A 23,420-nucleotide genomic window follows, 5' to 3' on the forward strand; every position below is an offset into this window, starting at 1 on the left:
TGTTTCAAAAAACCTGAATCTAACAATAAAAAAATAAACAAAATCCAAAATAACTAGCCTATAATCATCAAAAATGTTGATGACTGGTAAAACGTAAATGGCATCTGAAGACTAGATGGTAATAATATGGCAATGCTAATTTCCTGTTCTTGACAGTTGTACAGTGACTTTGTAGGAGAATATCCTTGTTTGTAAGAAATATTTAATGTTCAGGGCTAGATGGGGTACTATATCTGTAACTTACTCTCAAATTGTTTAGGAAAATAAAGTTCTCTATAGTATACTTGCAAGTTTTTTGTAACTTTGATATAATTTCAAAATAAAAAAAAATTTAGATGTAAGAAAAGAGCTACACATTCTTAAAAACAAGAAAGAAAAAGAAAAACAAAAACAAAACTAGACCAAGTCAATTTTAAAAAGGTTCACAAAGAACTCCTAAAATTGGAAAATATGTTCAATAAAATTACTGAATAATCAGGTAAAACAAATTAATAGAGCTAAAAAATGATAAGTAAACAAAAAAGATAAAAAGAAATTACCCAGATATAGCACAGAAAGATTAAGAAATGAAAATGATAAAAGAGTGATTAGGGAACATGAAGGACAGAATGCAAGTTCAAATATGTCTACCAAAAATTCCTAAAGAATAGAAAGAAGCACATTTTAAAGCATAATGGCTACAACTTTGTCCAGAACTGATTAAAACACAAATTCTCTCAAGAGGAAGCACAAGAAGTTCCAAAAATAAAGTTAAATGGAGATATACTGTCCTAAACAGAGAGAGGATCTTGAGTGGGTGGGCTAGAATAGTTTGAGGGGTAGACAAACAATTACGAATGTGGAATTTTAAAAGTTGGGGTTTTTTGGTATGGGGTTTTTTCAAGAGGAGAGACAGACAGTAGAGGATGTTTACATAAAGATAAATGATTGTGAAAAAGCGAATGAGGACACTACAATGCCAAGGTCTCTGGGGCGGGGGGAACAGGATGAGATCCAGAGCAAAAGGACTAGTCTTTGCAGGCAGAGCTGGAGAGAAGGAAAAGAGAATGGATACAAATTAAGTTGGGCTGAAAAACTGGGAAATAAAAAGATGAAGTTTTTTCTGGGAATAAGAGACACAGACATCTAATATACTGCAGATGGGGAAGAGGAAGTAAGTTAAAAACAAACAAACAAACAATCATGGCAAAAAAAGTAAAGAGGATTTCTTACATGTGTATTAACATTGTCAAGCAATTTAAATGTCAGTCATGGCTAGTATCATGAATCAATTATATGAATTGGTACATAGTGTTAAATTTTTTAAATCTAGAAACACTTAGCTCACATGAAATGTAAGTGGACAGAGTAATGAGGGAGAGTACTTCAACTAGGAAGAGATGAGATACACCTAAATTAATACCAATCATAAACCTAGATGAGAAACATCATGCAATGCATCACATGTTGATTTTTTGTTTCTTTAGTTTAAGGAAATTAAAAGGAAGGTTTAGTAGGGGAAAAAAAATGCCAATTAAAATGAAGAACATAATCTTATTGGATGTGGCAGCTACTAAAACAATTTACCATTCTTCATTAAAGGTTTTCTATAATTTAATAAAAACAAAAGTAATGACATTAAATTTCAGAAAATGAAGGCAAGAAAAAAACAACTCTGAAACCTGTAATTTTAACACAACCACTATGGTAATTTTACCTAACATTTTATTCTGCAATTATTCATTTATATATCTGACTCTTCCAACAATAATCTGAACCCTATGAAAACAAGAATCATATAGTAAGAAACTGACAGTCCTTTGTCATGTATATATTATCCTATCCTATCTAATAAAAGAGAAACATGGTAATTGGCATACGACCGCTACCCTTCCCATTGGCTAATCAGCGAGATATGCAAATTAACTGCCAGCCAAGATGGCGGCCGGCAGCCAGGCAGCTTGAAACTAACATGAGACTTGCTTGCTTGCTTCAGTGACGGAGGACTGCAACATTCCCCGCCTGCCTTGCCAGCCTCTGAGCTGGCAGTTTGAAACATAGTTACAAAAACAGAAGCTAAACAAAACCCCAGAAACCAGCTTTCAGCAAGCCAGGATCTCAGACCTGGAGTTGATACACAGTTTCGATTGTAGAACCTAAACAAACCAGATACCTGCTTTCAGCAGCGGAGTCCTAAGAGCTGGAGACTCAGAGCTAAAGCTGGCCCAGAAAAAAAAAAGAAAAAAGAGAAAAAGGAGCAGTTGGGAGCTTCAGTCCCAGCCTGAAAACACCCCTCAGCCCCTCACCCAGACTGGCCAGGCTCCCCAGTGGGGACCCCCACCTTGAAGGGTGTGTAACCAGATGCAAACAGCCATCATCCCCTCATCCAGGCTGGCCAGGCACCCCAGTGGGGACCCCCACCCTGATCCGGGACACCCTTCAGGGCAAACCAGCCAGCCCCCACCCATGCACCAGGCCTCTATTCTATATAGTAAAAGGGTAATATGCCTCCCAGCACTGGGATCAGTGGAGCCACGAGGTCTCCTAGCACCGGGATCAGCGTGACAGGGGGCAGCGCCCAAACCTCCTGATCGCCCTGCGGCTCTGTGTGTGACAGGGGGCGGGGCCACAACCTCCCTATCGGCCGTACTCTGTTCCTGACAGGGGAAGGCGCCCCAACCCCCTGATCGGCCCTGCTCTGTGCCTGATAGGGGGGAGCTCCCCAACCTCCTGATCACCCTGCGGCTCTGTGTGTGACAGGGTGCAGCGCCCCAACCCCCCCACCCCATGGGCCTGCTCTGTGTGTGACAGGGTAGAGCCATAACCTCCCCATCGGCCCTGCCCTGAGTGTGAGAGTGGCGGCGCCCCAACCCCCTGATCAGCCCTGCTCTGTGGGTGATAGAGGGCGGCGCCCCAAACCCCTGATCCGCCCTGCTCTGTGTGTGACAGGGGGGAGCTCCCCAACCCCCTGATTTACCCTGCTCTGTGCGTGACGGGGGGAGCTCCCCAACTCCCCGATCGGCCCTGCTCTGTGCGTGACAGGGGGTGGCGCCACAACCTCCCCATCGACCCTGCCTTGAGTGTAACAGGGGGCGGTGCCCCAACCCCCCAATCAGCCCTACCCTGAGCGTGACTGAGGGTGGCATCGCAACCTCCCGCTCCGCCATGCTCTGTGCGTGACAGGGGGCGGCGCCCCAATTCCCCAATCGGCCCTGCTCTGAGCTCGACCAGGGGCTGCACCTAGGGATTGGGCCTGCCCTCTGCCACCCGGGAGCAGGCCTAAGCCAGCAGGTCGTTATCTCCCGAGGTGTCCCAGACTGGGGGAGGGCACAGGCCGGGCTGAGGGACCCCCCACTCCCCCCCGAGTGCACAAATTTTTGTGCACCGGGCCTCTAGTTTTATACATAATACATATACATATACAATTTGTTGTTCTGGGTTTGGTGTATGAGAAAATATGTCACAGATATACTTCCAAGTTCCTCAGTAAGCTTCCTAAATATCACTTGATAATCAAGTGCAGGTGTTTACAAGAAAAATATGAATGTAATTGTTACATTTCCAGTATTTCTAATTTTTTGCTATGATAAATACCCCTACAAGTCTAGCCTTTTCATATGCTCCCCTTGGAGCGTGGAGGCATATATTTATAAAGTGTGCCGCGCCAGCACAGCCAAGGGTGAACCTGAGTGGGGGCGGCTGAAAGGCTTAGAAAAAACAGACAAGAGAGTGAAAGCCGGGTCTCGGTGGGATGCTGCTTCTCTGAGAGACAGCAACCATGCCCACAGCCGAGTCTTTATTTTATAGCAGATGCCACCAGGGCAAGTAAGGGCATGACCAAGATGTTTACAACATTTTCCTGGGTTTCAATCCTACTCAACTACATGCACCTGAACTCTATCAAGCCTACAGCACTCAGGCACGTGGGGCCACGTGTTTGGACCATAGGTTCAAGCTTACAACTATAGCTGTTGGCTATAATTGTGCTGGGAGGGCCCTGCCCTCCAAGATGGGACTTGCATGTGGCAATGAGAAGACTGTGCCCTCTCATCAGTCCAAGGCTTGAACCTGTCCAAAACACTGTAGCGGCTCTCCACAATAAAGTTTTAATCTACTTATATAAAAACCCTGGGTGTAACGTCACGGCCAGAAGTGCGTACAACCGGAAGGAAGTCAGTCCTGCAGTGGTCATCTTGGAAACGGCTGTGCCCTCCCCCAGCTGTTTCCTGGAGGGCGAGGTTTCAGGCAGGAACCCGCCCTCGGAGCGGAGCATGGAAGTGAAATGATTTGTAATGGATCTATTATTGAAGCTAACTTTGGAAATACCATATCTATAGGTCAGTGGTTCTCAACCTTGGCTGCACATTAGAATCACCTGGGAAATCTTTTTAAAATCCTGATTCCTGGGCCTCATCCTCTGGAAATTCTGTTTCTTTGTTACTAATGTTGTGGCCCCACCCCATAACAAAGAAACATTTTCTGGAGGATGAGGCCCAGGAATCAGGATTTTAAAAAGATTCCCAGGTGATTCTAATGTGCAGCCAAGGTTGAGAACCACTGTTATAGATAATATTAAAAATATATTTAAACATGCAATTCTTCGTCCAAAAAATAGCATGTTCAAAAATTAAATGAAGAAAATTTGGATACACTCGATGGAGACTTTCACACATATTTGAGTGATGATTCCATTGATTCCACGGATGATGCTGAAAAGGAAAATTTTCCCATCGAATTTCTTAATAGTATTACTCCTTTGGGAATGCCATGTCATAAATTAAAATTGAAAGTGGGTGCAATCATCATGCTATTGAGAAATCTCAATAATAAATGGGGTCTTTGTAATGGTACCAGATTTATTACCAAAGATTACGACCTAACATTATTGAAGTTGAAGTATTAACAGGATCTGTAGAGAGAGAGGTTGTTCTGATTCCAAGAATTAATTTGGCCCCATCTGACACTGGCCTCCCATTTAAATTGATTTGATGATGGTTTCCCATGATGCCAGCATTTGTGATGACTATTGATAAATCACAAGGACAAACTCTAGACAAAGTAGGCATATTCCTACCTGAACCCATTTTTGCACATGGGTGTACAGGGAGATATTAGAATAATATCAGTCATTGTTTGCATCACTGTTGTTTCTATATCATGTTTTTGTTGTTTCCATATCATTTTTTTGTCGTTTTTATATCATGCCTCTGTTGTTGTTATATCCTTTTGTTACTGTTTATTTATTAATAAATTTATATATTATTTTCATATACATTTTACTAACTTCCTTTCATCTCTCACACTTCTATTATAGAGAAAGGGCAAACAGCAATATTAAAATATCTCTGCTAATTAATTCCCTTTTTAAAAAATATATATTTTATTGATTTTTTAAAGAGAGGAAGGGAGAGAGAAACATCAATCAGCTGCCTCCTGCACTCTCCCCACTGGGGATGTGCCCACAACCAAGGTACATGCCCTTGACCGGAATCGAACCTGGGACCCTTGAGTCTGCATGCCGATGCTCTATCCACTGAGCCAAACCAGTTAGGGCAATTAATTCCCTTTTAATATGCACAAATTTCGTGCACCAGGCTACTAGTAATAGATAAAAAAAAATGAGAGGAGATGAACAAACATTTTCCAAAGATGACATTCAGATGGCCAACAAGTATATGAAAAGTTGCTCAACATCACTAGTTATCAGGGAAATAAATGCTATCAACATCACAATGAGATAATCATCCCAAATCTGTGAGAATTACTATGAAGAAAAAGAGAAGGGCCTGGCCGTTGTGGCTCAGCGGTTGAGTGTTGATTCATGAACCAGAAGGTAACAGTTTTATTCTGGTTCAGGGCACATGCCCAGGTTGCAGGTTCGATCCCCAGTAGGGGGCATTCAGGAGGCAGCCAACTGATGCTTCTCTCTCACTATTGATGTTTCTATTTCTCTCTCTCTCTCCTTTCCTCTCTTTGAAACCAATTTTTAATAAGAAAAAAAAAGGGAAGGAATAATGTGTTGGTGAGAAATATTGTGAGATGGTTCATTATGGTGTACCTGGAGAAAGGGAACACTTGCGTACTGTTGGTGGAAATATAAATTGGTGCAATCATTATGAAAACCAGAGTAATCCAGAAGATTGTCTATCTGTATATATAAAAGCCTAAGCAATAGAATGGCCCAACAACCAGTCGCTATGACGCGCACTGACCACCAGGGGGCAGATACTCAACGCAGGAGCTGCCCCCTGCTGGGCAGTGTGCTCCCATAGCCAGCCTCCTGCAGCCAGCCAACCTCCTGCGGCCTCTCCCCCCAGCTGGCCCTGATCGGGAATGGGAGAGATGGCCCCTATCAGCCCTGATCACTGGCCTGGCTGGGGGATCCCCACCTGTGCATTAATTCCTGCATCGGGCATCTAGTTTAATGTATATGAGAGGATTTCTGTAGGTCACACACAAATACTATGCCATTTTGTATAAGGGGCTTGAACATCCACAGATTGTGGTATCCTAGGAGGTGTCCTGGAATCAATCCCCTGTGTATACGGAGGGATGATTGTATATCCACCCCATATTCACTGCTGCATTATTTACAACAGCCAAAACATGGGAACAACCTAAATGTCCATTCATGGTTAAATGGATAAAGAAAATACACACAAGTGTGCACACAAACACTAAAATATTATTCAGCCATAAAAAAGAACTAAATCTTCCCATTTGTGATAACATGGATGAACTTTGAGGGCTAAATACTAAGATAAGTCAGAAAGAAAAAAATAAATGTTATATGCTCTCACTTATATGTTGAATCTTTTAAAAAAAAAAAAAGAACTCATAGATGTAGAGAACAGCTGTGGTTGAATTAGGGAGAGAGTTGCGGGGAGGTCAAAATGGGTAAAGGAGGTCAAAATGTACAAACTTCTAGTTATAAAAAATGTAAGAAAAATAATAAGTCCATTACTTATTTTCTCTATATGATGTGATTAATACTACACAAGTATCTACCTACACTATTAGAAAGTTCTCTCAAACATACTCTTGTAAAACCGAAAAAAAATTTTAAGTCCTGTGTTCATTATATTAATCCCAAGACATTAATTTCATTTATCCATACAGAGAAGCATGGCAAATGTCCCATTAAATTAATATACCCCAATACTTTGTTAGTTAATAAAGGCAAAAGATTTATGTGGTAGTTCATTCACAACATCTCCCTCTGATCTGATATCTACTTTCTTTTTAGCCCAAGTATACTCTTCAAACTTTCAGCATGCCTCCAAATTCTAATATTCCAAAATTAAAGACCAACTGTAAATTTACCTATGCAAACCGAAAAAAAAATGTTAAATCTCTTCATTTTTTATACTTCCCTATCAAAGAATGAGTAATATGTTTAGTTTAATGCCAAGAATGCTTCCATTCCTTTTCTGCTAAATACCTAATGATCAAGAGTTCCTTTTTACCTGGAATATTCATTATCTAAGACTCTTCAGTTCCAGGTTACATAGGAAAGCAAGAGCTATAAATAAATGTAGGCATTAATAAAATATCACTTATAAAACCATGTTCCAACCACCCCCACCTTCAAATCAACATGAGTATTTATGCCTGCTCATCATGCCATTATTGTCTTACTGGCCATAGATTTGTAAACACCTGACATATAATGCAAATTGACTGTAAATTAAACTACATTAGAAAAATGTGCAAGATTTCATTAAGTTAATGAAAACATATTGGAAAAATGCTTAGAATCATATAAACAGTTTTGAACAAATGAGTTGTGTCAGTTGAAAACTGAAAAGCAATAAAGATGACACTAGATTAACAAAAAGTTTTTTTGAACATAAAAGAATTACAGAAGGTTACTGAAAACTAAACGCAAATATTTTTGCAAAAATGACTTTCATTATCATTACAATGCAAAAGTGAACACTGATAGCAGCATTTGCCTTATGTCCTGATTTCAGAATCCAAACCTACAGAAGTTGCAATTCCCTTTAGAAAACCTGGTTCCAAACTAGACATAATTTAAAAAGCTATCTTCCTTCATTCATTATATGGAACATAGGGTTAAATTATTAAAAATATTCCTTACATTAACTTAAAATCCTAAAAATAATTTTTTCTTTTCAAGATGTGGAAGAAGCAGTAAATTCCTTATGCAGGTACCGATTACTAACTATGCTGGCAAGAGAGAACTCAAAAGAACTACAAAACCTATTTGTAAAAATAGAAAAGACAAGACTTTCATAAAGTTAGAACAACACTATTACATTCTGCCTCACAAAGAGACAATAAAAGCCAAACTGATGAACTACATTGACCTATTATCCTCCTATAGGCAGTCTACAAAAAGTTTTCACTAAGGTGCTGAACAATTGACTCACTACAGAGCCAGATTTCATCTCATCAATAGAACATGCAAGCTTTCAATCGAAGTTCTCTGTAAAAGGCAACCTTTGTGATAAATGAACCACCAGAGAAGATTCTAATACAACTTACCATTGTGTATTGCATTCAGCAACTCTGAGAAAGCTTTTAAGTAAGGAAAAAAGGACTTCAGGTTAAGATCATTCTCAAACACACAGAAGAAATACATAGGCATAGGCTGAACTGGTGTAATAAAATCTAGGTAAGTCTATCATGTATCGTTTGAATAATTAAAACTGCAAGCTCATTTTTTACATGGCATAAAGTTCTAAATATTAGATTTATCAATATATTACCTACTAAATTTAAATGTTAGATATATTATCACATTTCCTTAGTAAAAAATACATATGCAAAATTACTTTTATTTTGTTTTGCAAAATCACTTCTAAAAAGATACTTAGTAGTAAATTATGTGATGTTTTTCTTGTAAAAAGTCAGTACCTAGATGCAATTCTATATAGGTAAATCCACCTTTGGTCACACTTAACAATATTTATTATTTAAAAAAACTCATTTTATCATCTAACCCGATCAAACATGCTCATATCTTGGAATTCAGTGTAATAGTCTCAACAAATATAGCAGTCTAAGCAAGAAAGCTAACAATTGCCAATATACAAATATTGAAAAATATATTAACATCAAGATTGGTGACAGAAGTCACAATTCTGCAATGGAAACACCATATTGAAGGGCCAAACAGTAATTAAAATTTGTTCACAATTTGACTGTAATATGGATACTGAACACCGGACAAAGCAGCAATCAAGATCTTTGTATGAGAAAGAAATCTATTCAATAAAGAACAAATTGCATTTTGAAAATTAAAACTTAGAGGTTAATACACTAGAAAAAGCACTAGAGTAGGAGTCAAAAAGCCTGGGCTACCAACCCAGTTCGACAACTTACTAGTTGTTGGACAAGCTCCATCATGCCGATACTGCATGGAAATTTCTGTTGGGAGGGAGGAGAAAGGAAATCAGCAAAGAAGTTGCCAGTGATTCAAGAGTAGAAAAAGAAACAGGCCAGAGAAAAAGGAAAACATTCACCTAAAAGTCCAGCTGAGAAAGGCAAACAGAACTATGGGAACAGAAATTGTAAGCTAGTAATTGGGACATGAGGGAATATGTGTGTGTGTGGGTGGGCAAAGAATGAGGAAAAGACATAAAGGCTTACAAATGAATCTGCATAACAACTGTCTAAGTATGAATGGATTCACTACTAAAAGCAAGTATAGTTATGCAATGTAATAAACTAATGTGTTTCATATAATTCACTAGATGTGAAGTTTATCAAAAACATTTGAATGCTGTGGTCAATTAGAAATTACAATTTAAGTATGAAAATGATTTAGTTTATATACGATCAGAAACCCATTATGATTTATAGAAAAGTATAAAACTCATTAAACTACACTTCTTGTAACCTTTCATTTTTTGATGACGCTAATGAATGAGTAAGCCATTACTCTTATTCCTTTACTCCACCCAAATGAGAAGCAGACGTTGACATGAGGCAATAAAACACTGTTAAAACCAAAGCTGCTGAGAAAATGGGAAGTAATTTCTACATGACATTGGAAAGGCAAAAACAGTTGATAAAACCAGGACTAAGGTTGTGATTCACAAACCCTGCTAATCCTGGAAACAGCTGGTATTCCATTGTGGCTAACACTGTCGGCCAAATTCTTTTAAAGGAGGGATATCTAGAAATTCTCTGGATATTACAAAACCAAAAACATGACCTCTAGAAACCATGTGTACAACAGAACCTTTCAGGCAACCATCACTCACGTGTCTACCCACATATGTAACTCAGAGGTCGAGCCTAATCTTGGGCACACTCTGAATAACTTGAAATAAGACAAAGAAAGATAGACCAAGCCAGCACTCACTTTCAATGACTGTAATATTAAAAGAACTTCATATTCGATGCTATTTAAAAAAAAAAAAAATCAAACATTTAGCCCAGTTTAGTGTAAGTCCTATCCAGGGAACACTCAAAAATGAGACCTAGCAAGAGAATTTGACACCTCAATGCTTCATTAACAAATCCAATACAAGTGAAATTTAAAAGGGGAGTGAAGGCTACAGAAGAGACTGACATGGTACATTACAGAGAAATAGTAACTGGAATGGTACTGAAAAATAGCCAAAGAACTTTCTCAATTGGGGGTGGGGGGGGGGGGTGGGGGGGAGATGAAATATGGCTATTCTGGCCTTTGATCTAGTACTTTTGTAGAAAGGTAGGTTATAGGCCTAAATTTTCAACTCACCGAAGACCAAAACAAAATCAGGGAATTTTCCAAGAAAGCAAAGGCCAAGGTATATACTGGTTTTAGTAGCATCCAATTTCCTATATGGTTTTCATTTATGACCCAATATAATCAAAGTATATGAAATCATGAACCTGAGTCATTAAGATAGGTTTGAATTATTCTCAATCATTAATCCACTTCTTGGTCTACTATTCTGTATTAGTAACTCTACTCTTGTGAGTTTACTGGACTAATTTTGTATTTTTGTTTGTTTACAGAATCAGCCTATTCCTAATTAAAATATTTTACTAGGGAACAACTTCTCAGTTTCATTTTATAACCTAGGTAGATATGACATAAATAGGGACATATTTAACAAGAACCCTTTCATAGTTATATGGGCTCAAGTTAAACTTTCTTAACCTTCATACTTCAGTGTAAGTCAGAACAAACTTCTCTAGAAGTGATGTTGGCATTAATAACTTATCTCTGTGAAATCTTTAAGATTTTAACACAACCAAAAGAGTGCCTTTCCAGAATCTTTTTTTTGTAGCATTTATCACCACTAGAGAATTCCATCACTGAAATAGATTTCAAGTATCTTAACTTAGAAAGGTATGACATTATATTAAAGAACTAGAGACAACTAAGATTTTTTAAAAACAGGAAACCGTATACATTGAAAGACAGTAGCCAAAAGAAAAAACTTTCATGTTAAACCATCAACTCCTTATCATTTAATGAATACCAGATTTTCCTCAGAGAAAATAACAAGATGTTGCTTTTTGTGAAGAAAAAATTGTTAACTTTCTTTGAGGGTGAGTACACAATGGAGTATGTAGATATTGTATAATAAAACTGTACACCTAAAATTTATGTTATTAACCGATGTTACCTCAATAAACGTTAGCATTCACATTAGCAAATCATAAACTCCCATAATGTTGTTGAGATAAATAAGAAAAAGGAAAAAGACAAACACAACATGTCAACTTTCAAATGCTGTAGTAATTTTATTATTTTATTTTTTTAAATGCTGTAGTGATTTTCAATGTCTCAAAAGATTTAGTGCCTACTTGCTAGGATCTCAAAAGAATATCTGTAGGAAAGAAATCAAGCAAAAGCTTAAGATTGTACATTCTATTATAATTTGAACATGTCTTAAGAGAATCACATTATAAGGATCTAATTTCTACTTCTGCTTTATATTCCTGTTGTGGTAAAACAGGAGAAATAATAATAGCAGCAGCAGCAGTAGTAACTGTTCTGCCTATTTACAAGGCAGTTCCAAGTATCAAACGAAGTAGTAAAGAGTTCTTTAGAGACTGCTGGGTGCTCTAAAATATAAGATACCAGTGGTGTCCCTTGGCCTGGCCTGCGGGCATCCGTCTGAAACCAGCTCTCTGATATCCCCCGAGGGGTCCTGGATTGCGAGAGGGCGCAGGCCAGGCTGAGGGGCCCCACGGGTGCACAATCGGGGCCGGAGAGGGACCGTGGGAGGGTTCCAGGGCATGCCCGGCCTGTCTCGTCCAGTCCCGATCGGATGGACTCCATCTGCAAGCTAACCTACCAGTTGGAGCATCTGCCCCCTGGTGGTCAGTGCACATCATAACAACCAGTCAAACAACTGGACACTTAGCATATTAGGCTTTTATTAAATAGGACTAAAGGGCCAGTGCACGAAATTTGTGCACTCGGTTGGGGGGGGGGGGGGAGGCACGCGGGGCGGGAAGGATGTCTCAGCCCAGCCTGTGCCCTCTTACAGTCTGGGAGACCCACGATCAATTGCCTCAAAGAGGTAGACCCCACCCACCCGCTGCAGCACCACCATGGGATAGCCTGGGCGTCCCTATTTGGGGCGATGGATTGCACCGTGCAGAGGGAGGCCCTGCCCACCCACCACAGCCTGCCAGTTGGCAGCTTGGGCCTCTCTCTTTGGGGCAACAGTGGAGCCCCCCAATTGATCACCCCACCGGCCGATGGACTGGGCCTCCCTCTGCAGGACGATCATGGGTGATGGCCGGGCCCCCGATCAATCGCATCGTACCCGCCTTGGCTGGCCTGGCACTGCCCACTTTCCGCCCCCCCCCCCCCCTGCCGCTGGTTGCCTCCCTCTGCGGGGCAACTGTCAAGGCAATCAGGGGGCCCCCGCTGACACCCGCCTTCGTTGGTCTGGGGCCTGCAAGAAGCTCCTGCGTTTAGCGTCTGCCCCCTGGTGGTCAGTGCACTTCATAGCGACTGATTGTTCCACAGGTTGTTCTGCCGTTCAGTCAATTTGCATATTAGGCTTTTATTATATAGGATTGCTATTATTATAAGCTGACAGAAGCAGTATCTTTTTTTCCCATTAACAAAATTCTTTTAAGAGTAAGTTGCCAAAATTAAGTTCAGGATGTATATTCTGGAAAAAGACTACTAGCCTATTAAGTTTGATTTCTTCAGCCTAGCATTCAACTCTCCATAAACCCATTCTTTTCTTTTTTTTCTTTTTCTTTTTTTAGTTAAGTTCTTACTGATTTTAGAGAGAGAGGAAGGGAGAGGGATAGAGAGACAGAAATATCCATCGGCTATCTCCTGCACACCCCCTACTGTGGATCGAGCCCACAACCTGGGAATCAACCAGTGACCTCTTGGTTCATGGGTTTATGCTCAGCCATTGAGCCACACTGGCCGGGCTAAACCCATTCATTCTAACCTATTGAATTATTACCTCCATCCCACAAACACACGCTTCTCATTTCTATTGGGTTTATCTTTCAAATATACCTACACTTTCTTTTTTGATAATATTGCTGGCCTTCTTTTTCTACCTACTCTGAAGTACAATCCAAATTCCATCTTCTCCATCCTAATTACATATGCTAAACTGGCCTGTAGTACTACATGAAAAGCTTTACAAATAATTAATTTCACTTGCAACCTGGTTATAAAAACTTGGAAGGCAGTTACAAAATAACAAAATACTACTAACCACATGATATATTCTCAGTAATTACAGTAGCATTCTTTCTTTTTTTAAAGATGCTTAACATTTATTAAACTCAAAGTACTGTGCTAGAGTGAGCAGACAGTGGCAAACACAACAAACACAGCCCCTAGCCCAGCCGTGGGTAAACTATGGCCCGCAGGCCGGATCCGGCCCATTTGAAATGAATAAAACTAAAAAAAAAAGACCGTACCCTTTTATGTAATGATGTTTACTTTGAATTTATATTAGTTCACACAAACACTCCATCCATGCTTTTGTTCCGGCCCTCCGGTCCAGTTTAAGAACCCACTGTGGCCCTCGAGTCAAAAAGTTTGCCCACCCCTGCCATGGAGCTAGGATTATAATGCATATGATAGTCTAACATCATAGCCAATAGCTGCTCACAAAGGTCACTTTCATCATTACTAAATTATAAACCTGTCATTACAGAAAATGCATCTTTTTTAAAGGAGACCATGAATAACAATTCTTGATAACAAAGTAGTACACAGTAAACACTTTCTCCTTCCTACTTATTTTTTTTAATATATATTTTATTGATTTTTTTACAGAGAGGAAGGGAGAGGGATAGAGAGTTAGAAACATCGATGAGAGAGAAACACTGATCAGCTGCCTCCTGCCCACCTCCCACTGGGGATGTGCGCGCAGCCAAGGTACATGCCCTTGACTGGAATCGAACCTGGGACCCTTCAGACCACAGGTCGACGCTCTATCCACCGAGCCAAACCGGTTAGGGCTCCTTCCTACTTATTTATATAGGGAGAAACTTTCCTGCTTTTACAATTACTAAATGATTTCTGAATCTAAAATTAGTCCAAATAAATTAATATTTTCATGCTTGCAACTACTGTTGCCAAAATTAATGGTTCAAATTCTCTCATTGACCCTGTTCCTTAAAGTATGATTGTCATGTATACTAGTGTGGTTTTAGACTCTCATCGGAAAACATCCCTTGAGCTCTAACCGGTTTGGCTCAGTGGATAGAGTGTCAGCCTGTGGACTGAAGGGTCCCAGGTTCGATTCCGGTCAAGGGCATGTACCTTGGTTGCAGGCACATCCCCAGTAGGGAGTGTGTAGGAGGCAGCTGATCGATGTTTCTCTCTCATCGATGTTTCTAACTCTCCATCCCTCTCCCTTCCTCTTTGTAAAAAATCAATAAAATATATTTTTAAAAAAGAAAAGAAAACATCCACTGAATTTTTTAACTGTCTGAAATCAAGGAAAATGCATAGCTCTATGACTTAGAGCTGTGAGAATTTTGTCTCAGTTTCTTCTTCCATATGATTAATAATACTTGATGCTTGTCAAGTGCTTAAGACAGTGTGTAACATATACTAAAGTGTCAACAGCAGTTAGGAATTCTTAATTTATTTCAAGAAGGCATAATTTCTAAATATTCATGGCATTTAGCCAGCTTCTTCTAGGTAAGAACACACTTTTTAGTACTGAGTTTATCAATAAGAGAGTGCTCTGATCTAATCCTAAAATTTTATTAAAATGTATAAAATTAAAGAATATATTATCTTAAATAGCTTTAATGAATCTTATATTATAGCCTTAACTTTAACAAAACATACAAGTTTAAGAAACAACTTAGACACAACTTTTAATTTTTTTAAGCACAACTTTTAAGAAAAAATCCTGGGAAGTCTAAATTTAAGTCATTTATTGTCAGGAAATAATATTTATGGGAATTTCCATCCTAAATTTCTGTTTACCTAATGGTGAGGTAAAAGGAACACAAATTCATATTTTTCTCTCACAGATGTACCACAAAATTGCCCTCTGAAAGTAATCATTGTGTAAAGAATGCTATTTCCCATGCCTAAAATCTCCCTAAATATGTAACAGGTAGGAAAATATTTTTAGGCATGTAAATCAATTATTTTAATTCCGTTAAAGATATGTATTTCAAATGGCATCTAAATGCAATTTCTGAATTTCACTAGTTATCAGACTTGACTTCTATGTATAGGAAATCAGTGAGGTTCTCTTTTCACAAAAGCAAACTTAGGCTTAATTTTCTCAGTTAAGTTATTCATCTGATTACTGTGCCTCTAGCTAAAAATGAATATATGAACTCAATTTTTTTTCTGAGTAAATTTATCTAAATTTACTTTTTGTGACAAAAGGCTAAAGCTAATTGCTAAGAAATCCTGATTTCAAATGTCAAATATGTTTCATGTTACATAAATAAAATATATATTCCAAGTGTGCAATATCTTTAAATATTTTCATGAACTTATTTTTCAATGCAACTTATATATTTTTCCCCCTTTGAAACAGTGATTCTCAGCCAAGGGAGATTTTTGCTCTCTACCCCAGGGGGTTGGGGGGGGGGGGGACAGTTTTTGATTGGGGTTGGGGGTTCTTGGGTGCTATAGGTATCTAGAGGGTAAGGCCTAGGGATCCTGATAAATATCCTACAATGCACAGGACAACATTGCACAACAAAAAGCATCCTGATCAAAATGGCAATAGTGCCAACATTGAGAAACCCTGCTCTAGAACTATCCCTAATGCTACTAATGAAACAATCCTTCCATACTTTACACTCATTTCTAAAAAACAAAACAAAAACCACTTGTCAAACAAGTCTACCACAGGCACTGAAGCTAGCTAGCTATGAGAAACAGCTAGCCTGGTGTGTGACCTTAGGCAACTTATTTTACCTGTCTAACCCTTGGTTTTATCAGCTGTAAAACAGAGGCATTAATAGTTTTTACTTCATAAAACTATTGTGAGGATTATCCAATAATTATAAAGTACTTAACAGACCCTGGCATAAAACAAATGGTAGTTATAATTACTGTTTTTCACATTAAACCTTTAAACGTGCTCTTTTCTTCCTCAGAATATTTCATAAGCTTGCTTACTGAAATTATCTGCACAGCTATAAAATTCCAATGTTCTGTGTTTATAAACTATGCATAAACATTCATTAAATTATGTTTTTCCCATACCATTTCCTACCGTCCTCTCCATCAACTAACAGAACTGATAAAATCCATAATAGTTTATTTTAGCCAAAATCTCCTCATTTCTACAATCAGACATCTAAAACCAAAAAAAGGATGAGCTTTACAAGCAACCATTTAAAATCATTTACGTGAAATTCAAGATACAATTTAAAATATAAATGTGGACATTTAACGAATATCTAAAGTATAAAGTTTGTGTAAAAACATGAATCTTAAAAAAATTTTTAATTGAAAATAATAGTCATTTATTTCTCCCTAAATATGTAATAGGTAGAAAAACTGTAAAAGAAGCATCCCAATGGTGTGAATAACAACATATATAAATGCATTCATACTTTAATAAAAATAATGGTAAAAAATGTTAAACATACTGGAAAACAAAAAGAATATATAAGTCATTTCATATATTTCCTGAAAAGAAAGAGAATATAAATCATTTCATATATTTCCTGCTAAAATCCATAAATTAAAATCATTTATAACTGATTGAAAAATATTCCAGATGGAGCAATTCAAGTAGAATTTGTGTGAGGAACTGTTGAGAAATGAAGACTGAAATTTAGAGAAAGAAAGCTCAAAAGCAAATACCAATCAAAAATAGAGTGCAAAAACTGTCACACTTCAAATGCAAATTCTGAGTTGGGTTTTTAAAAAAAATGTTTTCACTGATTTGAGAAGGGGGAGACCATGGATGTCAGAGAGAAACATCGATCTGCAGCCTTCTGCACCACCACCCCTCCCACCAAGGATTGAGCCACAGGTGCCTTGACCGGGAATTTAACCACGACCTTTGGGTGCATGGGACAATGTTCAACCAACTGAGCTTCACCGGCTGAGTTGGTTTTAAAAACTCTGTGCAAGTGAAGCAAAAACAAAAATGGGAATTAATCCTAGGTGTTTCATAAAAAATGACCAATAAACTATTTAGCCTATACTTAAGTAATGTCAGATTAGTGCCAAATGTCTTTTCCAAACACCAAATTGTCTAAGATCATAACACATTTTTTCATGAAGATAATCAAATGTCACTTAGCAACTCAAGTATTATCATAACAGTAGTTTAAAATGAATTTACTTTTTGGGGTAATGAAAGAGTGATGGTGGTGGAAGTAAGGGAGAAAAACAATGGGCAAATCCCTACCTGAACCAACTGGAGATGAGCCAACACTAAGACTTTGTAAACTTCCATTCCTGAGCAATGTAGGAGATTTCTGAAGACTAGAGCTTGTTATACTTCCTGCAGCTGATGCTACAGATGATGTTGGTGAAGCAGAAGAAACTGAGAGATGAGAAACATTCTCTTGATTTTTGTTTCCTTTGGGTCTACCAGGCCCATGCTTACTTTGTTTATTTCCTTTTCTTTTCTTTTCCTTTACAGTTTCTTCTTCTATGCCAGAAGTTTGAGCCCGCTTATATCCTGCTGTAGGAAGGCTGGAATTACCCAAATCTCCAGGTGAATTTTCAAAGTTTTTAGGCTGTGAAATAACAGCCGAGGTCGAAGGGAGACCAATTATGGAACTAAAACTATTTACCCCCCCTTCCTGGCTTCCAGACTCTCCTTTATGTACATCTTTGGTTGATGATGACTGTTGGGAGTGAGTATAACTGTCATTACGTAGATCTGAGTCTGTAAAGCTCAAGAAATCCTGGGGAGACTGTACTGAACTTCCCGAAGATGATTTTACACTGCCTGGAGTTCCTGAAAAACTACCTGTAGTTAAAAAAAAAAGGGGGGGGGGAGGATAGGAAAAGAAAAAATTGGATGCAAAAGTTCCCATGAGCAATAGAAATGAAACAATCATCAAAAAGAGAGGGTAAAAAAAAAACCACTATAAAACTTAGGACATCACTTATGTAACAAAGGTAGATTTTTTAAAGGGTTATTACTGAAAACAAGTTTATCTATAAAATTATCTTTAAAAATACTTGTCATTTTATAGTCATTAAATTGAATTTTAAGCTATTACTTATACAACTACCAAGATATAAGTTGTGCTTTATTTAACCTACCTTTTACCATGGCAGCATTCCTCAATTCTTCCCCAACTATGTGTATACTTGAGGAAGAACTGATGAATAGCAAAGTCTCAAGGAGACTTTGATAAGACTACAAATGGACTCTGAATAGCTAAAGGAACTTCCTCTTTTTTAATTAGTAAAGATATGATTATAAATGTTTCCAACATACAAGAACCAAAAAAGGTTTGTTAGGTTATAAGTTCTGAGTTTTAACTTACAGATAATGTTGGTGAATGTTGCCATTTAGTTAAAGCTAGCCCACCAAAACTCAGATTTAATCAAATAATAATAATCACATAGAACCTAATCTATATGCCTTACATTCTCCCAGTCTACTTCCCATGGAGCTGCATAAAGAAAAGAAACCAGCCACTGACAATCTGCTATTGTTTTTCTGAAAGTCATTGGAAAGGCTCCTCTCATGAATCTCTTTCACAACTGCTTATTCTTCCCATACTCTTTCAGCGGTTCTCAACCTGTGGGTTGTGACTCCTGAAAATATAACCTGCATATCAGATATTTACATTACGATTCTTAACAGTAGCAAAATTACAGTTATGAAGTAGCAACGAAAATAATTTTACGGTTGGGGGTCACCACAACATGAGGAACTGTATTAAAGGGTTGCAGCATTAGGAAGGTTGAGAACCACTGCTTTAGATAAAGAACATTAGTAGCTCTACACACCATTACAAGCTATAAGAGCCTCAGGTTCTTATTAAACCTGACAGAAAAATAATATTGTTGAGATGAAACAACAGTTTGGTTCATCATCCCATGTCACCAAACACACTTGCCAAATAAATACCCAGACTTAGTTGTGATCACATGTTTCATAAAACTAAACTCTGTCATATTTTAACTAATGGATTTAGAAACAAAAGCTCAAAATAAAGTGTTTATTAGAGTAGGAAGGAAATTCCAAGCTAAGTGTTAAATTTTATTGCAGAGCACATTCATAAGTAATCACACATAAATCCACCTAAATATTTACAGATATATTTTTTCTCGCACACAAAAATTTATTTTTAAAGTATCAAGGTTTTGATTTTTAAATTTTAGCTCTTCTGAAATGGCTTATTTTAAAAGAACATTACTAGTTTAAAATTTAACTCTTCCAAGACAGTATCTGTTTTATGCATTTATAAAAGTATTTGTTCCTATGTTAAGCGTTTTCCTATGTTAAGCACGTCCATATAGAAAAGCATACATATTAAGAAGCTATTTACAGTTCATCAATGATTTGCTACTTAATTAGCAACTATAAAGAAGTTCTTTATTATCCATTCTGATCTGTCTTCATCTATCTTTTTTCTACACATTTTTGTTTTTACAGCTGGTGTTAAAAGCTTACTACACTATGGCAAATACTTTAAAATATTTAGTATATACCCAATACTTTAAATGCATGTTTTCTAATATTCACATATTAACTGCAATGAAAAAAAAATAAAACCAATTATTCTAAATATCCTATCTTTAGAGTTCAACTCTTAAAACTCTTACAGCCTATTACCTCAGATATAAAAACATAACATATTCGCTACCATATCTTAACAGAGGCGGGAAAAGACTCAATGTTGTGAAACTTAAGAAAATGAGAGATTTCTTTTCTAAATGGATTGTACCTCAAAGACATTAAAAACTCAATACAATTTTAACAGTAGAAAATAAGGTCTTATTGTAGAGAACAGGTGACTGACTTCTGCTAATATCACATTTAAAATGTGAATGAAGTTACATTAAAATTAAATTATTTTCCATAGTGGCACAAAAATAAAAAAAATATAAACTTATTAAAATAAAACAGCAAATTTGGCATTTTATTTCTTTTCTATTTGTCTATTTTTTTTTTTGTATTGTAAGGAAAACAAAATATATGTGGGACTTGAAGATCTTGAAGCCCAAAATAACTATTAGTTTAAAATATATATAGTTTTTAATAAAGGCTGCCGACTAAGCAATCTCTCTACATATATAAATTATATTTTGGTACATTTTAGATACAATTTTTATTATTATCAAAACCTTGAATGGAGTAAAGAAAAGGGCTATTTCCTCCTCCTACCCTCACTTACTCGTAGGGAACAACGGGGGGCATTTACTGTATACTTTACTAATATATTTACCTCAAGCAGTTTTAACATTTCTCAAAAAAAGTTATGTTCATGCTAAAAATTATACAAGGTTAACACTTAGAACACAGGGCTAATGTATTTTAAAGTTTAGATGCATTACTCTGTTCTCCATAAGAGGGTTGCCATGTAAAACGCAACATGCCCAGTTAATTTTAAATTTCAGTTAAACAACAAACTGTTTTTCAACTGGGCATGCTGTAAATATAGCAGCCTTACCAAAAGATATGTAGGCTGAGCAAAATTCTACTTTAAACACCAAGCTTTAAAATAAATGCCTTCATAATCAACAACTACTATTTACCAAGAACTATTTAGATCTCTTAAAAAATTACCCAGCATTTGTTTACTTACTAAAAATATATCTTAACTATTTTAGTATATAATTAGGAAAGGTAAGTAAAAACAATTTATAAAAAAGAATAACTGGTCTATCGAGCAGAAAGGAAAACTCAAGCTTTTGTTTTTTTCTCCCCAGACTTAAAAACTTTACTTCAGATCTATTTAAACATTAAAATTACAGTTCAACTTTGGAAGGACATGTCACAACATAAAAAGAAAGCAAAAGTCCCAAAAACATTTAAACAAGGAACACTAGTTTGGAAAGTAATCTTACTATAGCAACTAATTATAAAATAATCTCCAATGACCCATTAGTTACAAATAAAAAATAAATTATTTTATAAAACTTAACTACTATTGATCATAAGAACAAATATTTTAACTAAAACATCATAATTTATACCTTGCTGGAAAGGACTAGCAGCTGACACAGCCGTTCCTGGATTTCTTCCACCAGGCTTTCTTCCCCTTTGACCTGAGCTGTGAGTTGAAGATTTCTTCCCTTTGCCCTCTGACCCTCTAGCCTCTGAAACATCTTTTCCACTAGTTGTATGCGCAGAAACTTCCTGGAAATTTGCATTTGTAAATCGTGCTGCAGTATCTTCCAAGCGCTTCAATGATCCAGATATAGAGTTGCTGCTAGTGCTCGTATAAGTCTAACATTTTCATTGGGAAAGGAAGTAAAAGGAAAAAAAATGATTATAATTTCACTATAGATAAAAATAAGATGGGACATTAACAATAACAAATAATTATTGGACTGTAAGATAAACATAGGCAAGTTTCTGTTATAAAAATAAGTCAGTCCACCTAAGCAAATTATGTAAAAACAGCTATTTTAGAGTCTTTTATAAATATTATTTTTAAAAAAGTAAATGACTTATATTATGGCTGTTTGAGCATCAAATTGCAGCAATCAGTAAAAGTACATATTAGACATTTTTATTCAGTGACACATAGAAAATAATATTGACGGTATTTGTTTCTCAAGCTACAGCATTCTCAACAAGAACATACTACTTCTTACATATGAAATTAAAATCAGCTATATTGTTCAGCACAGGAAGGCAACAATTAGAAATGAGGTGCTACAAAGTGATTAGAGGAATATATCCATGAGATTATAAGGCTAGAGCTAGCACAGGCTAAATTTTAAAATTCAGGTGAAGGCTACTTTTCAAAAAGAAAGATTAAAGCCTTTGAAACAGATATTATTTATTCCAAGTACTAAGGTGAGAAAACAGTTATATTTTGCAGTTAAGATTTTTAAAGCTTAAAGTATTATTATACCCTAAAATTGATTCCCAATCATCCCGTTGATCTAGATATGTTAGGGAAAAGAGTAAAATAAAGATTTGCTTAAACAATTAGTTTTCACTTTTTAATAATTAATAATCATTTTAATACAAGGCGTGTGGAAATAACAGCAAATTGAATGACTATGAAAATGGGAAAATGTATTATACCTGATGTACATTTTGGGAAATAATGGGAAAAATCTATTAAACCAAATGTAACATGTTTCAAAATGAAAGATGTGTAAGGTCCATAGGGTCAGGGATTTTTGCTGCTGTTAAATTCACTAAGTTCCTAGAATATAACCAGTCCTAAATTTCTGTTGAATAAATAAATTATTAAATATTTTTCTAATACATGCATCTGAAATCTCTGATGCAATACAAATGAAAAATCTAAAACACACAAAACTGAAATTTCCCACCTATAACCACCACTCAATACAAATGTCACATAAATCTGAAAAATGAGAAAGTGACAATAAAATCGAGTTTCAAAATAGTTGGCATTTTTAGTAAAATCAATGTTCAGCCAAAGCCGGTTTGGCTCAGTAGATAGAGTGTCGGCCTGCGGACTGAAAGGTCCCAGGTTCGATTCCGGTCAAGGGCATGTACCTGGGTTGCGGGCATATCCCCAGCGGGGGATGTGCAGGAGGCAGCTGATCGATGTTTCTCTCTCATCGATGTTTCTAACTCTCTATCTCTCTCCCTTCCTCTCTGTAAAAAATCAATAAAATATATTTAAAAAAAAAAATCAATGTTCAGAAAAAAAATAAGAGAATACTTCAAATGTTTGGAAAACGAAGTATTCCCCATTACTACTTTTCTGCTATGACTTTCTGGTGCTTCCCCACCCCACATCATTTCACTGCTGTAACAGATTTTCATCATCAAATACGAGATATTACCTCATAAAAACAAACTATAATCAGTATTTTAGCAAACTATAATCCATAAATAAGAACAAAGAGTTCAATGTAAATT

General features: G+C 36.9%; 1 protein-coding gene across 12 annotated transcripts in view; it reads right to left on the minus strand.

The window, feature by feature from the left end:
• The window catches only part of MLLT10 (MLLT10 histone lysine methyltransferase DOT1L cofactor), a 226,063-nt gene that overhangs the window by 65,190 nt on the left and 137,453 nt on the right, over nt 1-23,420 (minus strand). For 7 of the 12 annotated variants that reach the window (XM_036345308.1, XM_036345292.1, XM_036345254.1 and 4 more), the window contains 4 exons: nt 21,545-21,797; nt 17,787-18,356; nt 9,328-9,372; nt 8,488-8,520 (listed from right to left, as the gene is read on the minus strand). In XM_036345308.1, the coding sequence (XP_036201201.1) occupies nt 8,488-8,520; nt 9,328-9,372; nt 17,787-18,356; nt 21,545-21,797 (901 nt within the window). The remainder of the gene's footprint in view (nt 1-8,487; nt 8,521-9,327; nt 9,373-17,786; nt 18,357-21,544; nt 21,798-23,420) is intronic. The other 5 variants (XM_036345271.1, XM_036345335.1, XM_036345281.1 and 2 more) reach the window with 5 other exon arrangements.

The sequence above is a fragment of the Myotis myotis genome, unplaced genomic scaffold (assembly GCF_014108235.1).
Source record: "Myotis myotis isolate mMyoMyo1 unplaced genomic scaffold, mMyoMyo1.p scaffold_m19_p_1, whole genome shotgun sequence".
Taxonomy (NCBI): Eukaryota; Metazoa; Chordata; class Mammalia; order Chiroptera; family Vespertilionidae; genus Myotis; species Myotis myotis.